The sequence below is a fragment of the Xiphophorus maculatus genome, chromosome 5 (genome assembly GCF_002775205.1).
Source record: "Xiphophorus maculatus strain JP 163 A chromosome 5, X_maculatus-5.0-male, whole genome shotgun sequence".
Lineage (NCBI taxonomy): Eukaryota > Metazoa > Chordata > Actinopteri > Cyprinodontiformes > Poeciliidae > Xiphophorus > Xiphophorus maculatus.
Window position 1 is genome coordinate 6,638,436 of NC_036447.1, and position 27,784 is coordinate 6,666,219.

The 27,784-nt window shown below is 37.1% G+C and overlaps 1 protein-coding gene across 1 annotated transcript; it reads left to right on the plus strand.

Moving 5' to 3' along the window:
• Positions 1-2,394: 2,394 nt before the first annotated feature.
• Positions 2,395-27,274, plus strand: LOC102227832 (hexokinase-1). Its single transcript, XM_023334174.1, has 18 exons — positions 2,395-2,932; positions 6,312-6,474; positions 8,247-8,395; positions 11,157-11,276; positions 12,197-12,292; positions 12,373-12,472; positions 13,291-13,474; positions 13,561-13,716; positions 14,796-15,029; positions 15,715-16,019; positions 17,018-17,166; positions 17,379-17,498; positions 18,509-18,604; positions 20,406-20,505; positions 23,423-23,606; positions 24,062-24,217; positions 25,210-25,443; positions 26,564-27,274. Exons 1-18 carry the CDS (start codon positions 2,870-2,872, stop codon positions 26,712-26,714), a joined length of 2,760 nt encoding a protein of 919 aa, XP_023189942.1. The 5' UTR covers positions 2,395-2,869; the 3' UTR covers positions 26,715-27,274.
• Positions 27,275-27,784: the final 510 nt, after the last annotated feature.

The following is a 27,784-nucleotide window of genomic DNA, read 5'->3' on the forward strand; positions in this document are numbered from 1 at the left end:
GTATAACAACTCCTTTAATGCAAGGCTTTAAACATATATATGTTCTATCAAACTAAAAAAACCCAGTGTGGTAGAGGTAGAGGTACAGTATCTTATCATCAATACATACCTGAAATGTGTTTGATCCAATCTTTTTAACTTATTTTCTAACTCTTAAATACTTCTCCAAAAATACCACAATGCAAAACACAAACAAAAATCTATAAAAGTATTTTTGTTTTGTTTCTAGTGCAAATCTCTTAGTACACTTTAAATAAGGCAAAACTAATTTACAAGTAACTTTTCAGCAAGAAATAGAAGCTTCATCTAAGTCAATAATTCCTTAATATTGACTTGAAAAGTACTAGTTGCACTGGCTGACTGTTTCACTTTTAATATGAGAAAAATGTGGACCAAGTACTTTCTTCATCTATATTAAGAAATTATTTCCCAAAATTAAGCTCTTGTATCTTGCTAAAATGTTTCTTTTAAGTTAGTTTAGTCTTCATTTAAGTATAATAGTTTAATTTCACTAGAGACTAGAACAAAAATACTTGGTAAGATTTTGTGTTTTTGCAGTGCAGGCTCAAATATTTGGAAAACTTTCCAAACCAGTTCTCCTTCAAACGTGTTTGTGGTGAAAACGTGTTTATGGTGCTTAAAGTCATGAGATGAGGGCAGCGTTGTGGGATTTAAAGCCAGCAGTTACTGAGTAAGCACTCGTAATGAGGTCACCATCAGAGAAGGTCACCCTGAAGCAGCCATGACACCGCGGGGGGGAGTCTGTCTCTGGGGAGTGAGTGAACTCAGCGCCCTCCTCCTACGTTTACGTCCTGTTGATTCTTTTCTCCTTTTCACAAAACCGACGCAGGCTGAAGTGAAGCTAACAGGGAGAAGAAATGCATTTTAGAGGGCAGAGAGATTTTAAAAGCTCTAAATGAGATGAATCAAGAGGTTGGAAAAAAAGGAGACGTCACAGTTTTACTGCGTCAGTGAGCCGGCGGACGTGGATCCATTCACGCTCTGCGAGGTGACGCAGCGGAGAGAGGGGGCGGACTCTCACTCTGCACTGTAATGATGGGATTTGTTGAATCCCTTCACCCATTAACCCAATGAACCAAATGCTGAACAGAAATGAGAAAAAATGAGTTACTGTCCTCCAGACGAGAAAATAATTACTGTTTTACTGACATATTGCTGATCTGTTACAGTTTCCACTGAATCTGATAAGATTATCACCGAATGATAATGTTGGGTTAAAATCTCTTTAAACATTAAATAGGCTCAAGTTGCTTTTATATTAAACACAAATACAATTAATTCTCACATTTAGCATACCACATATAACACGATTAGTTATTTTTGATTAGTTAAATTAACAAACCAGTTTCAAAAAAGGATAGAACAAGTTAGCAAGTGAAGATCATCAGACAGTTGGATTTTTTAATTATATAATAAAATTAAAAAAAATATTCCTACTGATACCAAAGTGATTTAATTAAGTAATTCATACACTTATGTGTATAAAACCTATTTATTATTATTTTGTAAGTTAATCGGTTTTAAGAAGAGTGAGTTAAGTGGAAATTATTGGAAAAGTTGGATTTTCTAATAATATAATGGAAAGCAACACCTTGTTTCTGGCATTTTTTAAATTAATTTTTGAATGTAAAACAATTTTTAAAGCATTGGAAATAGTTATGCTTTACTATTTTAAAACATGCAGACTAGGGGAGGCCATTTATTATACTTATTATGATGAATTTCTTATGAAAAACTTTTGATTTATTGTCATGATGAATTCAAATCAATGATGTTTGAGAAATCCCCAAATTGTCTGTATACTTGGAATTACTTTCTTTTCTTTTTTTTTTTTTTACCATTTTCTCCGCTTTCTTCAATGAGAGTATTAATAAATATCAATAAGATTAAAAATATGATTCTGTGCCTAAAAATGAACCAAAGTATGACAAAAATTAAACTACTGTTATAACTAATGAAAACCATACTTAACTAATAACAATGAATAAAAACTAGCAAAAGCATGAAAAAAATAATTAAGACTAATAATTAATAATTGTTAGACAAATAAAAAGTCACAATGAAATAAAACTAAACTACTAAAACCCCGATGTAGAACCAGTTAATATAGTTTAATCATTAGGAAAGCCCTGCAGGGCTTTTGATTTGGCTGCTGTGTGTTGCAGAGTTAAGACATCAAAACTATAAATGTGCATGACAGAAATGTGCGGGAAATGTTTCTGAAGTGATGCTCTGCAGCTGATGCTGAGTGAGCCGCAGTCAGAGAAATGATGACATCACGGTGTGGTCCTGCCCCTCTGCACGTAGCAACACGAGAGCACGGCCGGTGGCTTATCATACAGATGCAGCTTCCTTCTTCAGCCAACACTCCTCCTCCTCTCTCATATTCTCACACACTCCCTCCTCTTGTCAGCCCTCTACTCTCCTTCAGATTCCTCATCCAGCCAATCAGCAGGCTTAGTGGGGGCAGGGCGTAGCAGAAAGACCATTCCAGTGCAAAGCTGTAACATCTCCCTAGAGCTAACCGGGAGCTAGCAACTGAGAGGGGAGAGGCAGAGTAAAAGCTAGCCTGTGTGTGTGTGTGTTTGTTTGCATGTGTGTGTGTGAGAGAGAGAGAGAGAGAGAGAGAGGCGGTGAGTGCTGCGTGTCGCAGACTAGCAGGCACAGCAACCGGACCTTTTTCCTTGTAACCTTGCCTTGCCCAGCTGCTCAGCTCAAGCCTGCTGCTTCTTTCACTCCAGGTTGGACGGATCAGTGAGGGGGGGAGAGGAGTAAACTTGAGCAAGGCCTCCTTCTTCCACAGGCTCTACTTTGAGAAGCACACGGCAGCTGACAGCTCCTGGGCAGGATGATAGCGGCTCAGCTTCTGGCCTACTACTTCACCGAGCTGAAGGATGATCAGCTCAAGAAGGTAAGCAGCAGAACGTTAAACCAGGAGATAATGCTGGAGGCTTCTGTGCCGTGACAGCTGCAGATGATGGTTACCAGCAGCGGCATGTTGGGAATCGGCTTCTGGGGGCCGATCACGTTGGGAGAGGAGGATGTAGCTTGTCACAGCTACAAGTGGGGAAGGTCACGATGAAGCGGTGAGTCAGGGGTTGGACCGTTTCCTGGGTTTCTGATGGATTATTGGTGTTTGACATCGATGTCCTTGAGCTGAGCTTTGGTCAGGGATGGTGTCTGCAGCACGTCGCCACCGTCAGAGGGTTTCACAGCACTGGTTGCCATGGCGTCCAGAGAAGACTGACACCGGCTGGAAGGCTGTTGTAAAAAAGTCATATGAACTCCATCTTGCCTTGGTTTTACTCACCCATTGTGTTCTCCATTGTTACTCATCAGGTCTGAAACAAAAACATAAATCTATTAGAACATTGAAACTCAAATTCAAAAACACAAAATCTTACAAAGTATTTTTGTTCTAGTTTTTAGAGCAAATATCCAACTTGCAAGTAACTTTTTAGAAACAAATAGGAGCTTCTTTTATACGGTTGAAAAACTACTTTTCCCATATTATAGGTTAAAATGTCTTGTTCCACTGGTAAATTATTTCACTTATAGCTTGCACGTTTTCATCAATATTAATGAATTATTGACTTAAAACAAGCTCCTATATTGTGGTGAAAAGTTACTTGTAAGTTAGTTTTGTCTTATTTCAAATGTACTAAGATCGTCACACAGACAGTCAACCTTGATGATGGCAGTAAGTAGGGCTGGACAATAAATATATATCACAATAAGACAGACAGATAATGAATACATTTTCAATATATGGAATATTCACTGAACTACAATCCAGAAACGCACAGCATTCTGGGAAATGTAGGCTGAGGAAATACTTAGTAACGCTTTATTTGACGGGATATGCATAAGATTGACATAACTCTGTCATGGACATGAAGGAGTCGTTATGTATGTCAATGACTGTTGCCATGAAGTGTCATTCTGTACAAAATGACACTTAAATGCAAAGTTGGCACTTTTAATGGACTTCTATTGCAACGTTTAAAGCAACTTCGCATTAAAAATGTCATTATGTACCCAATGGAACTTCATGACAATAGCCATAGACATTCATAAAGAGTCTTTCATGTTGATAACAGGTGTTATGTCATGTCAGTGTTACGCACACCCCGTCAAATAAAGTGTTACCAAAGACTTCATCACTCAACCTCTAAGAATAGTTGGTCCATCTACAGTAATTCTTTGAGGAATTTTAATTAATATGAGTTACAACAACATTTAATTTTCCTCTGGGATCAATAAAGTATTTCTGAATTTGAATCAACTAGCTCACTCGTTCTTTGGTTACCTAGCAACTCACTCATTCTTTGGTTACCTAGCAACAACCTGTTGAGGAACTCGCACAGTAGCGGTTTAAGTTTCACCACTGTGCCTCATAACTGCTTAAAAAAAACAAAACCAAAAACGGCATAGAGTAACAACTGTGGACAAAACAGGAAAGGTCACACCACCAGATAAGCAATATTTCATATTTACTAAAAGAAAAAACTAATCAATAATTATTGGCATCGACTGATATAAACGTGATATATTTTTTTCAGCCATATCGTCCAGCCCTACCAGCAAGTCCACCTGTGAAAAGCTCAAAAACAAAATGAATGCTCTAAACTGACCTACTAAATTGCTGTGACCTTAAACAACCGATTTATGCTTTATCAGCTAAAATTTCTCCACAGAGATGTAAAAATTAATTTCCAGGTATTTCAAAAGCTTGATGGCAGTTGGTGTCAATTGGCAATTCATTTAGTCACATTATGGTCAGAATGATTTGGATAGTTATTTTACCTGAGAAGAATAAAATATAATCAATATCAAAACACAGTTTTTTGTATTTACTCATCTATCTCTGATTTTAACATGTTTGATCACCTGAAATATTTAAGAGGGTGGAAATATTTTTCCATTGCACTATAACTGGTTAATACTGAAGCATAATGATGTCATGGAGGAAAATACATTTTTTGAACACTATCGTGTTATCACATGATAATTGTGTTGCACAAACATGGTAATATGTTGCATAAACGTAATAATTTATTCCAGATGGTGGCAGCAGTATGCTTTTAGGGAGAAGTTTATTTGGGATACTTGATGAGAAATAAATGGCTAAAAATATGGATAGTTATTGTTGCTATTTCTACGTGGTAGGAGTCAACATGGCACAGGAAATTAGGTCCAGGATTTACATAAACGCCTCACATCAACCGCCTCTTTTGTCTTTGTTCAACTACAAAGACAAACTATTGTCTGCTACTGGATTCAAGAAAGTGTAACAAAAGTCTGAATTACAACATATACACTTTGAATCCATTTAACGTGGTGAAACTAATGCTTCCCTTAACTCTCCAGCTGGTCAATTAGATAGGCCACCATATCTAGAGGACTGGATTGATTTTTCCTTCTGTGCAATCTCATTTTGCTTAGGATCCTATTCTGAATGCACATACTTTTTATAGTGATTTAATCCACAATACACAGCAACATTAGCATCTTTCCACCAAGCATGAAGCAAAACCTGACCAAACCTTGTAAATTAGCCATTGTGCTAGCCATCATTATGCATGCACTGTCTGGAAACTATCGCCAACGGCATCACTGGATGAAATCATCATGTTTATGCAATATAATAAACAATATATCACTATGTTTGTACAATATAATTATGATGTTATAATGTGATCATAATCAAAATCTTATTTTTCTGACAGCAATATGCTTCCAACACTATTAAAATGTAATAAAAGGTTGTATAAGTCCAGCACTGCAAAGACATAAAATCTTACCAAGTATTTTTGGTATAGTTTCTAGTGCAAATAGCTTAGTAAACTTGAAATAAGACAAAACTAACTTACAAGTTACTTTTTTAGCAAGACATAGACACATGTTTAAAGTAAATAATTCCTTCATATTGATGTTCTATTGAGAAATTATTTAACTTACAACAAGATATTTTCCCATGCTATTTATTTGCCAATAGAACAAACACTTTTCCATCCACATAAAGGAATTACTTACTTAAAATAAGCCTCTTTATCTAGTTGAAAAGTTAGTTTGTCTTATTTCAAGTGTACTAAGATATTTGCACTAGAAACTAGACCAAAATTACTTGGTAAGATTTTCTGTTTTTGCAGTGAGATAGCTGCCTGCACTACATGTGATTATTTATTTCCAATAACCTAGACTTTGGCATTGGTATCCCAGCTGAATTGATCTTTTTATGTGACTGATTAACCTTCCCTTATGCCCATCTTTGTGTGTCTGTTCTCCAGATTGATAAGTACCTCTACGCCATGCGTTTCTCTGATGAGACGCTGAAGGACATCATGGGCCGTTTCCGTAGGGACATGGAGTACGGACTCGGCCGTGACACGAATCCCACAGCGACGGTGAAAATGCTGCCCACCTTCGTTAGGTCCATCCCTGATGGATCAGGTAGGGCGTGAATGCAGGTTTCACCAACTCACACTGAAGACTTTTTAAGACTATCATGAATGAAATTTAAGGCCTGCATCACAACAGAAAAGTAAAAAGGAAACAGCCTTAACCTCCGTCGTGCCAAGATTTTTTGCACAGAAAGAATGTAGCATCGTATGGGTTAGCAACAGAAGTCAGAGGTAAATGTCTTCCAGCAATCTGGCGATAAATTTGCCCTTAAACCATGATAGATACAGAAAAGCATCTCTCCACAATAGTTTTCTCCAAAATGGAGAGGGGATGAAAACTAGCTAGGAGAAGATAGGAAAACAGTCCATTTGAAGCCAGAAGTTGAAAGTTTCAAATCACAAAAATTAACTGAATTTTCCACAAAGTAGGAATTTTGATTTGGACAACTTCTGTCTTTATAATCAGTTACAAACATAGTAACATAAAGTCTCTGGTAGTGAAAGTGTTCAGTGACTGAATGCATGTAATACTTAGAAATCCTTTGCTCTGGTAACCGGGTACCACGACTGGCAAGTTCCAATAGTTGCCTGAGTTTCAACCAGCACAGGGTCAAGTTGGGTCCAACTCAATTTCTAGATGCTTGTGCCAACTTAAAAAGGTAAATACAGGAAAGCAAACATAACTTTTCCCATTGTCTGAGAGTGAGCCCTGTTTGCCGAAGCTAAAAGATACAAAGGCAGCACATCTATTCTTACCGGGACCAGAACCCAGAGATAAGTGGCTATAAAAAGAAAACCATCCGACTTCCTCTTGGAGTGGGGAGCATTTCCATTGCTTTTCCTTAATAAACTACAAATTATTTATATATGGATATAAGAGTGAAGTACACGTCTGATTTAGTTGAGCAATGGCACCGCCTGACTCCAGGGTTCACACATTATAAATAGCCTTTAGTTTCAACATCAGAGAACCAGGGGAACAAAGGGCAAAGTTCAAGGCATGATGAGAGTTAAAAAAAGATTAATAGATAAGCAATGATAGGATCGATAGTTGTACTGTCAGAGACTGTATATTTCTGAGTTAATACCAAGAAATAAAGCTGAATTCTGCTTGGATCACAAGCTGTTTGTGAAAACATACAAAAAATTTAACTAGCAACAGAACAGGTTCAAAAATACACACTGGTCTTTAGCTGAAGTATTAAATCTAATTTTACTCTAGTTCCCTCTCACACCACATTATAAAATTTTTTATTGTATATAACTATATTGATAAATGTTTTATTTATTTTATTATTAAAGCAATACAATTTTGCTTAATATGTATGTACAGTTGAATGTCTAAATCTATTAAGCAAAATAAGATAATTACATTTGCTCATGTGTCATGTTTTATACTGAGCAGAAGTAATTTGAAAGTAGAAAATTACAATCCTAACAAAACCATACAATTAGAATTTATTATAGAGATGCATATTTGATTAGTCAGTTTTTAGTGCTGGGAGGACAATCATAACTATGCATAGTTGGTGTATTTCATAGAATCCAGGAGCACAGAAGTTTAATATATGCATTATATCCAATGGAAAAGTGTGGTAAAGTTTTAAACACAAATAAAGGATTCAGAGTTTTGTTTGGCTTGATTTTCTTCCCCCAAGCACTAAAGTTTAAACAGGGCTTATGCATTATGACAGTCACAACCAACTGAATTTGTCTAAGCTTTCTAAACTGAACCAGATTTTGGCTTTTGCAACAAACTAAAGTATGGCCGAATAATTCTGGTAATAAATCTAACGTCTCATTATGTTCTCAATTTGACAGAAAAGGGAGACTTCATAGCTCTTGATCTTGGTGGATCAAACTTTCGGATCTTGCGTGTCAAAGTGACACAGGACAAGAAGCAGCCAGTTCAGATGGAGAGCCAGGTCTATGAAACTCCTGATGACATCATCCATGGGAGTGGGACACAGGTAAATGAAGCCTTCAGGTGTTTTTAAGCCAAATCTAAACCCTTTTCCTTTTCCTATTGACCATTTGCAACTACGTCACTCAATCATTCGAGGCGACATGTTGGACGTCAGAAGTGAGGGACGGGAGTATTGCACAGAGCGACTGAAATTGTTTTTCAAAGTTGTTTTTACCAGTTTATTCATGGCTTCCACTTGTTCGAGTCAAGCTAATTTGTCTGTGACGTAACACACCTGGTTGAAGCTCATAGTCGCTAGTAGTATTAACCAACGCTTGAAACAGCTAGCTAGAAACCGACCCGTACCTCCTCCTTCCTGACGTGTTGATCAAATTACTGACTTTGTCTGAATTCACACCACAGGATTTACATCAACGTCATTAACAGTGTCTCCCCTTACATCGGAACCGGCTTAAAACCGTCCAAAACACGAGACGCTAACCATGCCGCTAGGCTACATGACGGTGCGGCACCGTCTCCATGGTTACTAACGGTTAGACGAGTATCTTCTCCATAATGCGATATTTGATACCTTTCTAATCATACTTACTTATAAAGTATATGAACGTTAATCTTCTTACCTTGTACAAAGTGTTCGCTGCAAATCCGCGGTTACACCGAGGGCTGCCGGTGTTATGATTAACAGCTGCTATCCATCACCACCGTATCTGCTGTCATTAAAAGTTATCAAATAAAGTGACAAGTTTGGTTGCACCCTTGTCTGCTTGTCCAGCCGACCGCTCAGCGTCCTGTGACCATTTTTTAAAGTAAAATCAAATAAATAGAAGCGATATTAGGTTACAGATGTCTGTTTTTAGATTAGCTTTAAAAGGAGTACATTGGTTGTTTTTTTTAGGAGCGCATTAGTTGTTTTGATGTTCTAGAGAGCGTGACGTCACGTGCAGAAGGTTAATGCAAATATTAGACTCTAAAGCCTTCCGACATCAAATAGATCTCCGGTTCAAATCTTAACTATGCATAACTTTCTAGATTCTAAATTTTTGTGATATTCTGGGGTTGGAAAGAACAAGCAGAGGGAATGTGGAACGCAGGAACAGAACAGCCACTTCAGTACAGTTTTTCTGGCTAACCCAACCTAATCAGTTGGCCTACTAAGAACTATACCTAGAACAGGTGTATCTGTATTTCTACCACTAGGGGCAACAAACCAATCTATTACACAAGCTCCCATCTTGGAGTCTTAGGGTACATTCGCACCAGGCCTGTTTAGTCTGCTTTAATCAAACTCTAGTTCTTTGTCAAGATAGTCCGGTTTGTTTGGGGACGTGTGAATGTGCAATTGAACTCTGAAGAGAACCAAAAACAAATTTTAGTCGGCCTAAAAACTTATGCATCGGTTTGGTTGAAATGAACTCTGGTGGGTTTGAATGCATAGGCATATAAGCGGACCAGAGACCGCTCCAAAAGCAGGAAGTGGACTATAGGGACATGGCATTCTGGGTAAACACAACCAAAACAAACACAAGAATTTAGTGCTAGTGGGGAAAACAGCTCATGGTCTTTTACTAAAAATAAAAGATAAATCCCACAGCCATTAAAATCTGACACTACTCCAATTTTGTTTGTATTTCGTGAATACAGAAGTTGCGCTCAGTGTCTTCTTCAAAAAATTTTATCTCATTTCCTTCAGTAGTTGTTGGTGCAGTGCCACCACCGGAGAGCAGCTGAACAGGTTTTTAAATTAGTTTGGATTGTTTAACAGTGCAGTATGAAAGCAAATCGCACCAGATGAAAATGAAAAAATTTTTTGCAATTTAGTTCCTAATCAAATCCAGTCTACTGGACCATCAGGTGTAAAAAAAAAAAACAACACAAAGTTGACCAACTAAGGAAACCTATTAAAACCGTTTGTGGACTGAGTAATTTGCATGATGAGATTAGTAGGTGGGCAGTTCCACCAGGTGTTTCCTAATTGCTGCTGTTTTTGTTGGTGGAATAACTTGATATAGGGCTTAAAAAAATTAATAAAGTGCATGATACCGCCCCTTTAAAACTACAGAGTTTTGGATTATGGTGACATGTCAAACTTGTCAGCTCAAAATGCGACAAATGTTGCAATTTCAGTCCCCAATCTAACCCAGTCTACTGAGCTATCAGGAGTGAAAACACCCTTAATCAGTACATATTGTACAAGCCATGGGATGCATTGTTATTTATCTCTGCTAAAGTCTTTCTGTACAGAACATATTTACATGTCAGGACATGGTGAAGGTCAGTTTTTATGATCGTCTCTGTGAGCATTAGGAGGGGAGAGTTTCAGTTCTGCTGCACAACACCAGGCTTATAGAGACAACAGCTGCTGCTCAGGTTGTAACACAATAATCAAAACATGGCCGACTGGCAGCAGCGGCAGCGGCAGCGGGGTTGCCCAAAGGCCCGACTTAGAACGAGACAAATTTAGTTAATGAAACGCTGCAGACAGCTGGCAAGAAATGTAACATGACCCATGAACGAACAAGTTTGTTCAACTGTACAGTATATCCATCGTGTGGTATTATTGTAAAACGTCTTTCTTAAGATTTTAATAATGTATTATGTTTTTAATTTCTTTTTAGTTCGACAATGAAAGCAAAGCCCAGATTGCATGGACTGGTTTTCTTAATGTGGCATCCAGGTTTTATGAAATAAAGTTATGAAACGTATATATAGCACTGACTATACGACAATAATTATCCTACAAATATGCGATTATGATGCTTTTTCTGACTAATTTGCATTGTAAAAATCTTTTTGTTTGTCTGCAGCTCTTTGACCATGTCGCTGAGTCCCTGGGTGATTTTATGGAGAAACAAAAAATTAAGGATAAAAGACTACCTGTGGGATTTACGTTCTCATTCCCCTGTGTCCAATCCAAACTGGATGAGGTAATCACTTTACTGGATTATGCCGTGCATGGTTGTGAAGTAGTACTTGGTCCCTTACACATTTAATCTTTTCTATATTTTTTAATCCCATTTTTATGTTTCAACTCAAACTAATTTAATGTCAGACAAAGATAACCAGAGAAAATGTAAAAATAACCTCATTTATTAAAGAAAAAAAAATATAACAAACCAACTTGACTCTTTAATTTCATGCCTCATCATTTCAATCTGATTTAAATTCAGACTTTAACTAGGTCAAACTTTTTTTTAACCATCCTATTATGCTTTGCCTAATTTTCAAATGATTGGGCAGACATTCTCCATCAGGATTTCTGAAATTATGGTTTCTTCAAATACGTAAATCCAACATTTATAACATTACAAACAACAGAAAATATTTTAAAAATGTTTATCTCGATAAAAGTTAAAATTACCTGATTTAAAAGTTGAGCTGAATAGAAGCTGTAAAACACGGTTGTGAAGCAAGATGGTGGCTCTTGAGTGGGTTAGCATCGCTCTGGAAACAAAGGAAGTGGATTGGTGAGGAATAAATTAAGATTTACCAAAAAAAGAAAAAAAATAGAAAGCTCAATTAATCAATAAAATCAATTTATCACACATTCCTCTATACACCTTGTAAAATGGTATTTTTTGTCACATCAGATCACACAAAACTTTCTCAAAAGTCTTGTGGATCATCAAGATCTAATTAACTGATTACTTGAATCAGGTTGGTATGTATAGCATTTTTACATCTGTGAATTAAACCATTTGATGATCTGAGGAACAAGAAATCAAAACAAGAAGAAATTTGTAAGGGACAAATAATTTCTCATGACGTTCCATAAAAATGAAATTTTATAGAGAACTTTTCTCCAGCAAACCTTTAAACCAGGTTGACGAAAGCGTCTCTTTCACAGGCCATCCTTGTGACTTGGACAAAGAAGTTTAAGGCTAATGGTGTAGAGGGAATGGATGTTGTGAAACTTCTCAACAAGGCAATTAAGAAACGAGGGGTGAGTCTTAATTTTTTTTTCATTTGAGAGCTTTTATACGAGTAAAATGTATTTAAATTTCTGGATCTTTGTTTTCCCAGGACTATCAAGCAGACATCATGGCAGTGGTGAACGACACAGTTGGCACCATGATGACATGTGGATTTGATGATCAGCGTTGTGAAGTGGGAATCATTATAGGTGAAAATTAAGAGATGAGATGATTTTTTTAATGAATTCATTGTAAAGAGACAAATGTCAATGCAACATATGTTAAAAACGCAACATCAGGTCATGTGATGTGATCTTATTTGAATGGCTGACAACAGCTTTCTGCCAGTGAACAGTCAGTGTAAATTGGTTTCAAAGTTGTGTAACTACATTTAGAGACAGAGCTGCCCAAAGCTGTATCTTTTACAGTAAAGTTAGCAGGCCTGTCACGAAAACCAATGTTACTGGACGATAAATTACTGCGACATTAATTATTGCAATACTTATCCCAGTAATTATTGTGATAAATGATAATATAGTCACCTTTCTAAAGTAATAGCGTAAGCCGTTTTTTGCTAAAAGCGATATTAGCAAAAGAAATTTAAAATCCTTGCCTCTTTTTTTGCCAAAAGATGATTTAGGCAAAAACAAATCACTTTTGGCAAAAAATGTCATAGGAAGGCACCTAGTTTAGGAAGGTGACGATACTGTTGTTTTGAGACTATATACTACTGTAAGTAGTATATTGACTTTAATTTGGCAAAGAACACCTAACTCTGGAACTGGAAGATATTTTAAGCATCTAAAATAAAACAACAATAAAACAAAAAAAAACCACACACAACTTGAAACCATAAATAAAATGTATCGTGATGTCTTTGTAAACAAAATTACAATAATCAGAATCAGAATGTAAATTATTGAGCTCATTTTAGTTTATTATGCGATTAACTGATTATTGTGACAGGCTTAAGAATGAGGGCAAATTAGTTCAAACAAATACGTTGGTTTACTCTGCATGTTTTCAGGTACGGGGACAAACGCCTGCTACATGGAGGAACTGCGACACATTGATCTGGTGGAAGGAGATGAAGGCCGGATGTGCATTAACACCGAATGGGGGGCATTTGGGGATGACGGCTCTTTGGAAGACATTCGTACAGAATTTGATCGAGAGATTGACAGAGGTTCCCTCAACCCAGGAAAGCAATTGTAAGTTAAAGTGCAAATCAATTTTAAAAATGCATTTTGTCAAGTGAAGCTAGTCTAAAAGTTGAAGAATTTCTCTCTGTAACGAGGTTTGAGAAGATGGCCAGTGGAATGTACATGGGAGAGCTGGTTCGACTCATCCTGGTGAAAATGGCCAAGGAGGGGCTCCTGTTTGAGGGAAGAATCACTCCTGAGCTTCTGACCAAAGGAAAGATCGAAACAAAGCATGTCTCTGCCATAGAGAAGTGAGTGCAGAGAATGGCTTGTGTTATGATGTGAAACATAAGGACACATTTTGGGATAGACTGCAGGAGTTACAGTTAAGGGGCTACACTTTTTAAGGAGTATTAAACCTAAGGACTTGAATCATAATGTTAAAGGGGGCCTGTAGTGCTTTCCTGAACAGGTTAGGATAGGTGTATGGGCTGTATAAAACATGTTCATTGCTTATTTATTTTTCCACAAAATCATTCGTAGATAATGAGATTTTAGTCTGTTCAGTTCTGCCTACTTTGAGCTTAATTTTTTTAGAATTTCTCTTGTCACTTTAAATCCAAATAATCTGCTGCTAGCCACACCCCCTAACTCAATGGTTATACTTGCTACAGAATATGGCCACAAAAAGATGCACAATTATACAACCATACATCTTTGAAAAGCATTAGTAGAGACTCCTGCACAACCAACATGAATGCAGAAAGCAGTTTCTGGATGGTAAGTCAACCACAAAAAACTTGTCTTTTCCAGCAGCCTTTGTACAACCAGCTGACTAAACATGCTGGAGCTCTGGTGGTGGCTAGACGATGGGCAGAGCTCCTCTGGGGTTGCTAGGTGATGGGCAGAGCTCCACTGGGGTTGCTAGGTGATGGGCAGAGCTCCACTGGGGTTGCTAGGTGATGGGCAGAGCTCCTCTGGGGTTGCTAGGTGATGGGCAGAACTCCACTGGGGTTGCTAGGTGATGGGCAGAGCTCCTCTGGGGTTGCTAGGTGATGGGCAGAGCTCCTCTGGGGTTGCTAGGTGATGGGCTGGGCTTCGCTGGGTTTACTATGTGCCTTCTGATTTATGATGTTACATTCAGACGGTTGATGATATGGCTTATTTTCTAGACACCAAAAAACATTAACTTAATGCCAAAAAATGACTGGGTGGCTTTTTTAAAGAGCTTTGGTTGTTTTTAGAAGCAGTGGAGACCTAAATGGAAGTACAAAAATAAAATAAAATAGGTCCCTTTAAGATGAGTTCAGTATATCTATTGTGAACAGAAAACTGACTAGTTCTCCAGCTTTCTCTTGAGGTATTCATTGAGGTAAAAATATTGTTTTAGGACTAAAGAAGGACTGAAGAAATGTATGGAAATCCTGACCAGACTTGGTGTGGAGCCATCAGATGAAGATTGCCTGGCCGTCAGGCATGTATGCACCATTGTGTCCTTCCGCTCTGCAAATCTGATTTCTGCGTCTCTGGGAGCTATCCTCTCACGCCTAAAGGACAACAAAGGAGTTGCACGCCTTCGCACTACTGTGGGAATCGATGGTTCTCTCTACAAAATGCACCCTCAGTGAGTATTTAAGAAAATGGGAACTCAAGAAGAACTTAACGACAGAACCTCATGTAGTCATAAGTATAAAAAAAACTGTCTGTCAATGTTTCTAGTTGTTTTGTTCTTTAACGATGGAGTATTGTGTAATTTCCAGGCACATACTGGCATTTTAATGAACTATAAAGTAACTACTTTATCTTCAGTTGTTATGAAAATGCTACATATATCAAAAACAACTTAAATGACATTTGACATGACAAAATATAATTTAAATGAAATTGGTCTCTGTCTCTTTAAGAAGCTCCTACTTTTTCTGATACTCCACCTTCACCACATAGTTACAGCAATGATCCTCCAGACATGCAGTTCCACCAGGTGTTTGCTAATTGCTGCTACCACTAGTCTGAAGGAGCTCTGTGAGGGATGACTGATGTTTCAAGGCGAAGCTTTGGGTAAATCCGTGGGGCATAGCAGGTGTTTCGGCACCCCCAAATGTCTGCAACAAGAAAGTCAAGGATTTCTCAAACATGCATGAATGAGGAGTCGAAACAACACCCTGGGTGTGTGTTTGGTGAAGTTGATTTTTGCCTAATACCCTCCTTTAAAGACTTGCTCCCTTGAACCATAAAGCAACGGTGGGAAAGGATTGTATTCCATTATGTTGCAGGAAAGTAATCGTTCACATCTCTGTGTTTTTCAACAGATACGCCCGGCGCTTGCACAAGACCGTACGTCGTTTGGTTCCAGACTCTGATGTCCGCTTCCTGCTGTCTGAAAGTGGGAGTGGCAAAGGTGCTGCTATGGTGACAGCAGTGGCCTACCGTTTGACCGACCAGGCGCGCCAGATTCAGGAGACTATGGCAGAGTTCAGGTTGAGCAAAGGTCAACTGCTGGAGGTGAAGAAACGCATGAGAATGGAAATCGAAAGAGGCCTGAAGAAGGAGACCCACAAGGAGGCGACAGTCAAAATGCTGCCTACATTTGTTCGGAGTACACCAGATGGAACAGGTGACAGAAAGCATGAATCTCGTTCAAACATAAACTATAGACAGGGTTGCTCTTTACTTGTTGGTATCAGTAATGTCTCAACAACACCAAACGTAGCACAGGCTAACAGGAACATCAAGGGAAAGCTTCACTTTCTAGTGAGTTTCCATCACAAGGAAGCAAAGGAACATCAAAAATCCTAAAAAGCAGACTGAAATTAGTTTGATAATCACCTGCTGGATGTGTTTACTCACCAAACTCACTGCTTTCGAGTTAGCCTACACTTTACATCATTTACGAGAAGGACAAGTCGGCACATATTTACAATCTACCAACTTCCTGTTAATAAAATGATAGCGTCAAAAGGTGTTGGGAGCTCCTGACATTAAGTAAATGGCTGACATCACTAGCTGCGTTTCAGTTAACTATAAAACTGTGCAATTTGAAATTACGGAAATAAATTTGCTTAATGAAAACATGCCAATTTCAAAGTAACTCAAGTTTTGATAAGTTTTTGTGCTAGGACGAGGTGTCTTTTCAGCCATATCGAAAGACTTTTTCGCATCACACGAGTCACATGATCAACAGCCGGATGTTACTACTGGCAGAAACACAGAAGAAAACACGAGGAAGTAGTAGAAGGATGATAGTTTGTTTTGGGGGTTTTTTTTCGTACAATGTGCTGCTGGCTCCTCCATGGCTCTCACAGCATCGCACAGTTTATAAAAAGTCAGGTGTCATTCAAACGTGTTGAATATATAGCTCTTCTGTAAAATGACTACAATTTAAGAAGCCAACGTCTCTTCTCATAGCTGAAATATGAATATCTGCTTATATGCGTATCAGGTACAATGTTTTTTAGAAAGCCCTTTTTAGATTTGTCTCTCGTCAGTAGCAGGACGACAAACAGAAACTAAATCCTTGCATATAATAGTTTATAATGTGTCCAAAAAATAAGAAGTTGACTGAATAGATTCTGCTGGCTTTCAGGTTAACAAATGCTTTTTTTATTTTTTCAGAAAATGGAGATTTTCTAGCTCTGGACCTTGGAGGAACAAACTTCCGTGTACTTTTGGTTAAGATTCGCAGTGGGAAGAAGCGCACAGTAGAAATGCATAACAAAATCTACGCCATTCCCATAGAAGTCATGCAGGGCACAGGAGAGGAGGTAATGTTAATATCTCCCTCCTTAGAATTAGATCATTTTTAAGAATAACTTCCTTTCTGGAGGTTTTCTGTTTGATTGGTCTAAAAGTTTCTTTCTCACAGATTTATTTCAATGTTTGTGCAATAGCATTATTTGTTATTGACACATTTCCACGAAAACACAGTACCTACTTCTATATCCCCAGTGAATCTAACCTAAGTGTCTCTCTGCAGCTTTTTGACCACATTGTGCACTGCATCTCCGACTTCCTGGACTACATGGGAATGAAAAGCGCTCGACTGCCGCTGGGTTTCACCTTCTCTTTCCCCTGTCACCAGACCAGCCTGGACGCAGTACGTTCTACGTTACTCCTTCTTTAACACACAGTTACATGTTGCTATTGTAAAAAAAAAATAAAAAATTATATATGCATATGTTTCAAACTGTTAGCTACATATGCATATAGACTAAATACAGACTTCTTGTTTAGCTTCTTTCTTTTATTTTATATCAGTGGTGTCCAAACTTTCTACCTTATCGGCCAAAACTGTCAAGGTGATTGGTAATCGAGGTAATTGAGGGCCACAAAAGATTCTTTTAAAATCTTTTAATAAAAAAAAAGCTAACACAATACAATATTTTAATAATATAAAGTCTGATTTTCATAGAGATTGTTATTATTATTATTAGTATTACTGTATATACTGTATATATATATATATTTTTTTTTTACTTTATTTATTTACTTATTTTTAAGTTTATTGTGTGCTATGCTGGGACAAACAAATATCAATTGTTCAATATAGTATTACTACTATTATTATGAGAAGAGGAATTGTGAATTATTGCGTAACAGGTTGCCTTGTTTAAAAAAACAAAACTAAAACTATATTTTAAATGTTGACAGTTTTTCTATGATCTTTGGGTTTTTCATGTTTGTTCTCAGCAACAAGATACGGGTCGTTCGTTCTTCACAAACTTTATTCAGTGGAGTTTACTAAAAGAATAGATCAAAATCTGATCTCCAGTAAAAGCCGCTGTTCTGTTTACTGCAAAATTTAATTAAATGGCTACTTCCATATTTAGGAGACTTTATTTTGTATCTTTTTTGAAAGGCAGTGAAAATTTTTTAACTGCATAAACGTCCAAACTTGAACTGGAAAAACAAGACTGTCATTTTTGTGTTGTGTTCGAGGACCAGACAAAATCACTTAGAGGGCCAAAAACTTTGATTTATATGGACAAAATCTCAAGTGTTACAACTTTTATCACACTTAGCATAATTATAGTTGAATTTTGCATTCCTACGCTCTCTCTATCCATTACATGAGAAGTTTTCCGATCAGCATTCTGTTTTCCTCAGGGTATCCTGGTAACCTGGACAAAAGGCTTCAAGGCAACAGACTGTGAAGGTGAAGATGTTGTGGAGCTTCTCCGAGAAGCAATCAAAAGAAAAGAGGTAATTATAAACATGAAACAACATTCCTCTGCAAAAGCCGACTAGATGGAAAATGTGTGGGTTGAAAGTCTGTGACAAAGCAGACAATATGTACAGAAATAGTTAAGAAAGGCTAAAGGAAGAATGAAGAACATTTCTAAAGATCACTTTAAAAGGAAGAAATATTTTACCCTGAAAGTACGTCTTTTAAGATGTGTCTCAACATTCAGGGTGAGGTTTTGTAAGAGCAGGAAGTAAATATTCCTATATTTTTGATTATCAATAATGTTGTATGTTCACATTTCATTTTTGATATCTCCATGTAAGCTTTAACTTTTTGTTAATTATTATGGTGCCAATTCACATCAACCAGCATAATTTCAAACTACTTTACAGAACAAACATGTTCAACTCATATCTAAAGATGTAATTCTCCAATTTCATTAATAATTTGAGTACAAAACTCAAGCTGTGGTCGTAGAAAAAGCTCCAGTTGTACTTGAGTACAGTGTTTGGGTACTCTGCCCACCTGTGTATTTGTTACAGATGATGAACTTTATAAACTGATTTCACTCTCTTTAGCTTGAAGACCCAGTAAGTATAAACTGAGAGTAAATCCCTGTCCGACAGGTAAAGCAGTGCAGGACTGGACTGAAGCTGTGTGTGGTGATGGTTGTGAAAGCATGTGTTGACAGCTGGTGGCGGCAGCTCTCAGGAAAAGCTTGCATCATTTATTATCAGCGTGTCCCAAAATGTAAATAACATGCATTGTTCTCGGTGTGGCATCAAAAAGTAATCAGCCCTCATTTTAATTCTCTTGTCAACAGATTTCCATTTAGCATTGTTCTATTAAAAACGCAGCCTAACATTGCTTTCAAATAGTGTGAACAACTGCAGTAATTAAGGTAAAAAAACAACCTAATGAGGATGATTTTTGAGTTACAGTATCTGCTATGATGTAGAGGTGGAAACTCCACCACATTCTTTACAGCAAAGTTGAGGTATAAGGTTTAGTAACAGTAATATGATGACATCAGAATAAAATCCACAAAACAAACCTTTAAATATTAATTAATTTGCAGTTTTAACAAGGTGCATGGAAACTGGTAAGGTTTTGTCATAACAGTGACTGCATATAAGAAGTCAGAAGTTTGTATTTACTAGATTCACCTAAGAATAAGATATCAAATTACTTAATGTTGACAAGATACTGGTAGACTGTGCAAGATCTAGCTCACAGATTAACCCTGAATTAAAATGGATTATAAACCTGAAGTAGAGTGGGTTATGTCTGCAGTAGAGTGGGTTATGTCTACAGTAGAGTGGGTTATGTCTGCAGTAGAGTGGGTTATGTCTACAGTAGAGTGGGTTATGTCTACAGTAGAGTGGGTTATGTCTGCAGTAGAGTGGGTTATGTCTACAGTAGACTGGGTTATGTCTGCAGTAGAGTGGGTTATGTCTGCAGTAGAGTGGGTTATGTCTGCAGTAGAGTGGGTTATGTCTACAGTAGACTGGGTTATGTCTGCAGTAGAGTGGGTTATGTCTACAGTAGAGTGGGTTGTGTCTACAGTAGAGTGGGTTGTGTCTACAGTAGAGTAGGTTGTGTCTACAGTAGAGTGGGTTATGTCTACAGTAGAGTGGGTTGTGTCTACAGTATGTTCTGTTATTTTATCTTCCTAAAATAAACTGAGGGAGGAGAAAGTATTAAAATATGTATTCTGCATGGCCGCAGGTGAACTTCAGACTTCAGCCGACCTCTCAAGTGTTACATGAACAAATTTTGCTGTACTTCAGTCTTTAGCCCATCATGCTTGTACTGTAGGAGTTTGAGCTGGATGTGGTTGCCATAGTGAACGACACCGTGGGAACGATGATGACCTGTGCGTACGAAGAGCCAACGTGTGAAGTCGGACTGATTGCAGGTGAGTGAGCCGTTTCGTTTTTCCTTTTTCATTTGGTTTCCAGATGTTTTTAATACATTTATTAAATCAGTAAAAGATCATGAAGTATATAATTCATTTGTTGTTCCATATTTAACTTATTGTATAGAGCATGGGTGTCCAACGTGTGGCCCAGGGGCCGTTTGTGGCCCTTAGACTGATTTTGTGTGGCCTGCAGATGTAGATGGAGACTTCTAATTTGTAATCAGGGTAAAAATTGTTACCAACATAATTCTCTTTCACAGGAAAATGTAAAGTACAACATAAAATATTTGTGTTTTTATAACAAAGTTTTAAGAAAAGAGACTTTTACTGAAAAGCCAACTTTGCTGCACCCAGATCAACTTGTATTTTTTTTTAACTTGGCTAAATGTAGCAAACATTTTGAAAGAATGTGACCCAAATCCTGTTCTTATTACTGAAAATAAATTCAATCAAGGCCAAAAGAAACTGAAAACTAAATGTTTTTCAATAAAGCAAACATGCAAAATTAAAGTAGTAGTAAGTAGTGAATTTATGACAAAAATTACATTTTTGGATTAAAATCAAAACTTTTCTACAAAAAAAATTCTGAATTTCAAATGTGAAAAATATCTTTTGAAAATTTTCTACAAAATTTCTAAGTTTTCTAGAGAATTTCTGAGATTAATCACTAAATTTATGAGTTTTCAGCGAAAATGTATTTCTTTTGTCTATCTACAGTGGCCCTGATACACCGTTGTAAAAATTTCTTTCTAGTTTTGGATCTACAATAAATTTCGGTCTAACTCATTTGATTTTTTTTATTTATTTATTTATTTATTCCCCCACAACTACTTTTGAGTCTACAATTTTGGCCCAGATTGCTCTCTATACCAGGCAAAGACGTTTGAGGCAATACATATAAATACCAACACTAAGCCTTTGTTTGTGACACAAAAAATGCCATAAGATTTCTGTATGAAGTGAATACAAATTTCTTTATTCAATAAAATATCTTAAAACTAGGAGATTTGGTTAATTTAAAAATTTTGTTAGTTATGTTTAAAGCTATAAAGACATTATTGCCAATTAATTTACAAAGGTTTTGTATCTTAAGCCCAAGTGACAAACTACGGAGCCCTCTAGGGGACATGAGGATTTTTTTTTCTTTTGCGTTCCCTCGCAAAACTTTTGCGTTCCCTCGCAAAACCTTTTGCGTTACCTCGCAAAACTTTTGCGTTCCCTCGCAATACTGCACTGGTCAGTTATGCAGCATAATTGAATACTGTAAGCCTTTCTTACGGTGGGCGCCGTACTTTATGCTTTAATATAAGGTTATGTGAGGTATTTCCATGAATGTGAGTATCTTTTTGTGAAATATCTGAAGTTTTATATCTTTCTTTAGAAAGGCACCACAAACCTAAACAGAAACCTTCCGTAAGTAGGAAAGAAATAAAAATACATTATAATTTGGACTATTTCTGAGTTATTATCGCGGGTAATAAATCATCTTACAGTTTTGATTGTGTCTCTGTTGTGTTCATAGTCTGAATGGTTTAAAGAGCTGCTTTCAGTGCCGCTCCATCTTAGCCTTAACAGACATAAACATGCAGTAATAAATCGATTTTCAATCAGTGTTTTGCACCAAGCAGTTAATAATAATAAACAAGTTTTCACTGAGGCTCTGTAAGAGCCATATGAATGAAATAAGTAATTATTGATATGACAGGAGCAGGAGGCTTTGACACTTAGGTGTGTCGACGTGGGAGTGACGTCACCAGGTATGAATGGGAAGGATACTGGCTTTGTGTGTATTAGGAAGCGGTGAGCGGGGCGGTCAGTCCTTGCAAAGTTTGGAGCATAATCATCAAAATGGAATAAATTGATAATTGTGACAGAACAAAGAAATGGTTTGGAGTTGATTGATACACGGACAGATGAGATTCCCCGAGTTAACCCAGTGCGGCCCTTTACCATCATTAGTTTGTCGTGTTTTTAATAATAAAAACTTGTTAACAGTAAAAACTGTTTGGTGCAAAACACTGATTGAAAATTGATTTTTTTACTGCATGTTTATGTCTGTTAAGGCTAAGATGGAGCGGCACTGAAAGCAGCTCTTTAAACCATTCAGACTAGAACACAACAGAGACACAATCAAAACTGTCAGATGATTTATTAACCGCGATAATAACTCAGAAATAGTCCAAATTATAATGTGTTTTTATTTCTTTCCTACTTACGGAAAGTTTCTGTTTATATCGTAGGTTTGTGGTGCCTTTCTATCCTAAGGAAAGATATAAAACTTCAGATATTTCACAAAAAGATACTAAAATTCATGGAAATACCTCACATAACCTTATATTAAAGCATAAAGTACGGCGCCCACCGTAGGAAAGGCTTACAGTATTCAATTATGCTGCATAACTGACCAGTACAGTGTTGCGAGGTAACGCAAAAGTATTGCGAGGTAACGCAAAAGTTTTGCGAGGGAACGCAAAAGTTTTGCGAGGGAACGCAAAAGAAAAAAAAATCCCCATGTCCCCTAGAGGGCTCCGTAACAAACAACCGAAGGATTTCAAAAGTAAAATTGTGCGAACTACTTTAAAACAAATGTGAATTTTGTATGGAGTAAAATTATGGAATAGTTTGGATGAGGACTTGAAAAAATGCTCCACTTTACTTTATAAGAAAAAAAAGAAATTAAGTCTTACACATTTTGAGTTAACAATGGGGAGAATGACATATTGTTTTAAGCTTATATTCTTAATTTACTGTATGTGGCCATGAAAGATATGTATTTTGTAATTATTGAGAAAAGTTTCTCATGTAGAGTGATAAGTAATAAGAGAATGTGTTTCTACATTGATGATGGAATTTGTTAAATTGTTAAACTTATTGATTGGTTGAAGTATTTTAAAGTTGCTTTGTATGTTTACAGGCACAGGAAGTAACGCCTGCTACATGGAGGAGCTGAAGAACATTGAAATAGTGGGAGGCACTGAGGGTCGGATGTGCGTCAACATGGAGTGGGGGGCGTTTGGAGATAACGGCTGTCTGGACGACATCAGGACGAAATATGATCAGGCGGTGGACGAAAACTCACTCAACGAAGGAAAACAGAGGTCAGGAGGTCAAATACAAACCATGGAAAGTTAACAACACTTTTAATTAGGGTGTACTGATTTATCGGCATCCAATTTATCTGTGCTGATTTCCTTAAATTTGGGAGATCAATGATCGACCGATAATTACACCAGGTCATTTCTGCACATTTGAAGTTACCACTAGTCACCCTACTGTGGCCAACTCTGCGACGTTCTTGCTATATTTAGCGACATTTCACACAAAATAAATTGGTATCGGCCAAAATCGGAATCAATAGATCAGGATTTTTAAAGATTGTTCATCTGCGATCGGCCAGAAAACCGCAATCTGTGCACCCCTACTTTTAATGAGACTTTCAGGTCAATTTTCCAGTTTAGAAACTTACTCTAATTTATACTCATGATCAAAATAATCAGACCGGTGTTTCATTTTCACAATGCAGTAACCAAAATCTCTTTCTCACGCCTGTCAGATATGAGAAGATGTGCAGTGGAATGTATTTGGGAGAAATCGTGCGGCAGATTTTGATTGATCTGACGAAGCGTGGTTTCCTCTTCCGAGGACAGATTTCAGAGACACTGAAGACTCGCGGCATCTTTGAGACCAAATTTCTGTCACAAATAGAGAGGTGAGTGAATCCATCACATTTTATGCTAACAGTTTTCCACAAACTGCTGTTTCATGTAAAAAAAAAAAAAAAAAAACATTTAAATATTCCTAACAAATTGTTGCTTGCATTTATTGTGAACATGTTGAGAGAATTCACTGGGTAAAATTTATGTCTCCTCTGTTAGTGGCATTATTTATTTTATTTTTTTCCCCATTGCTTTAAGTTTTTCACAATATAATAAAACAGAAAAAGACCAAAAGCATCATAAAAAGCAATAAATCCATTAATTGTATGATCAATTAAAACAAGGTCAATCATTTCCATTTGCATTATATATTATTTTTCTCTTTTTCTATCAAAATCTGGATGACTAAATTCTTCATTTTGGTGCTTTGGTCTCAACTAGTCCATTTGTTGAAGGCCAATTTTGTTTATAGAAACACCATAACTAATTTTTGTTGTTGTTTTGTTTATTTATTTTGGATATTTAAAATGTCTTCCAGTTCCAGTGTTAAATGTTTATTGGAATTTAAAGTTCATTGATCTTTCGGAATCTGTTCTTTCTTTATTATGCCATTATCATAATATTACTCAAAAATGGTCCCAAAACAATATTATCGTTTATCGCAATAACTTCAAAAGTTATTGTCTTTAAGGACAAAATTTGTCCTTAAGGCAGATCTAGCTTCTAGTACAAATATCTTAGTACACTTCAAATAAGACAAAACCAACTTGTACATAACATTTCAGCAAACAACAGGTTTTAAGTGAATAATTCTTAGAGAAAAGTTTAGCACTAGAACAGGGTTAAAATGTTCACAGAAAGCAGCATTACAGCCCAGAGTCTCTGAAAGGCAGCATTCAGTAAGACAACACATGAAAGAAAGAAAAGAGACGCTGTGGTGTACGATTACCTCTGCCTCTGGGAACAGCTGAGACGTATCCGGTGACTCCGCCGCTGTTGCTTGACCTCTGACCCTCTCCCTCTCTCTTCACTCTCTCCTCCACAGCGATCGTCTGGCGCTGCTGCAGGTCAGAGCGATTCTGCAGCAGCTGGGACTCGACAGCACCTGTGATGACAGTATTATCGTTAAGGAGGTGTGTGGAACGGTGTCCCGCCGCGCCGCTCAGATCTGCGGAGCCGGAATGGCCGCCGTGGTGGACAAGATCCGTGAGAACCGAGGACTGGACCACTTGGACATCACCGTGGGTGTGGACGGCACGCTCTACAAGCTGCACCCACAGTAAGACCCAGATTACAGTAAACAATCATCTGCATCAAGGTGGAGAACCAGCACAACACCAAACAGTACACTGCAAAAACACAAAACCTTACCAAGTATTTTAAATCAATAATTCCTTAATATTAATTAAAGGACCCTTTCCATTGGCAGATTATGTCACTTATAACCAGAGTTGGGTAGTAACTAGTTATATTTACTCAGTTATATTCACTTGAGTAATGTTTTTGGAAAAAAAATTTTAGGAATACTTTCACTACCCTGTGCTTTTTACTTTTACTTGAGTAATTTTATTATGATATATTGCTGCTGTGAAAAACAAACATGTTTTAACCAAAAATTCACAAACACAGAAACACACCTGCAGTTTTTGTTAGACTAGAAACCGATTTGGAAATTATTTTTTACCTGAATTAATTTTTTTCTACTTATATGAATTGTTGTCATTTTGGTTAAAATACCAAAATTTCAACTTAACTTTATATTGTGGTTTGTCTGATGACAGAATTTTTAAACATAAAATGATTTATAATTTAATTAGTTACTCAGTACTTAAGTAGACTTTTTACCAAATACTGTTTTACTCTTGAGTTATTTCTCTTACTTGAGTTATTTCTCAATTAAGAGAAATAACTCAAAAACAAATTACTACTAAAACACAAATTACTTCTTAATTTTACCTGAGTAAAATTAAGAAGTAATTCTTCAACATATTAAGAAAGTATGTTGAAGTAGTGCTATTCTTACTCGAGTACAATTTTTGGATACTCTGCCCACCTCTGCTTATCAGATGGTAAACGTATCTTGTCATAAGTGAAACAATCTGCCAGTGGATATAGTGAATGGCTTGGTCAGTAGGTCAGTTTAAGCACAAATATTTCCCCTGGCCTTCAACACCAGTTAAAATAATGATTAATTCATTTTAGTTTTTGGGTAACTGCTGCAACTGAAACCAAGAATGTCTTGGTTTTTATTCCTATTATTATTATTTTATTGGAATTTTACTGCCAATTGTCATACTTTTTAACACATAAAACTAAACTATAAGGAAAATCTCAAAACCCTTATCCATGTTTACTGTGCAGGTTTTCTTTAAAGTCTCAAATTGTTCTCTTCCTTGCAGCTTCTCTCGGATCTTCCACCAGACAGTAAAAGAACTTGCCCCTAAATGTGATGTTAACTTCCTGCTATCGGAGGACGGCAGTGGCAAGGGAGCTGCTCTCATCACTGCCGTGGGCTGCCGCCAGAGGGAGCTAGACGCCCAGCAACACTGAGCCGCTCTGTCCCGTTTGTCCACCACGACTTCCTGCTGATCTCTTCTCACTTGCACAGCCTGAATCCATTTCCCCCCATCGCCAGCCGTGACTCCACCTCTGCCCCACCTGCAGCCAGAGACGTGCTCCATGCATAGTTTTAAAACCGAAGATGCAGATATTTATAACTCCAGAGGCTTTATTATTTCCCTGTTTGTATATTTCCCTTCATAGAATAACTCTAAGCTCCTTAGGTGTGCAATATTTGTGTCGCTGATTTTATTTTTATATGCAGGCAAATATTTAACTGTTTATACAGCCACTTTAGACCCAAGGATCTTGCGCCATAAACTAGCAAATGTGTGCACTTTTTATATGAGAGATACAGCAGAAGCGTTTCATGTAATTTACAAATTAAAAAATGAATGATGAAACTTGTTTTCAACAGGTTCAAACAACAGCTTTACAAGGACTGGCTAAATTCACTGCACAGACACAAAATCCCACCAAGTATTTTTGCTCTACTTTCTAGCGAACAATGGAAATGAGACAAAACTAACGTCAATCTAATTTTATTTGTATGGCAGCAACAAGGCATTTTAAAGTGCTTTATATCATAAAACACAAAAATACAAAGTCATAGACTTTTTTAAAAAAAAATTTTTTTTACATTTTCTCATTGTTTTTAATGTTTCATTGATTATTAATCAAAAGCAACTCTAAACAGGCTTTAGTCTAGATTTAAAGGAACTCTGTTTCGGCTGTTTTGCAGATTTCTGGAAGCGTGTTCCAGATTTGTGATGGATAGAAGCTGAATGCTGCGTCTCCATGTTTGGTTCTGGTTCTGATGACACAGAGCAGACCAGAACCAGAACCGCAACACCTCAGAGGTCTGGAAGGTTGCTATGACAACAGCAAATCTTTATTGTCTTGTGGCGCTACTCCATTCAGTGATTTATAAACTGATAGCAGTATTTTAAAGGCTAAACTTTTAAGCAAGATATAGCAGCTTGTTTTAAGTCAACAATTCCTTAACATGGGTGAAAAAGTTCTGGCAGATTATTTCATTTATAACAAAACATTTTTCATAT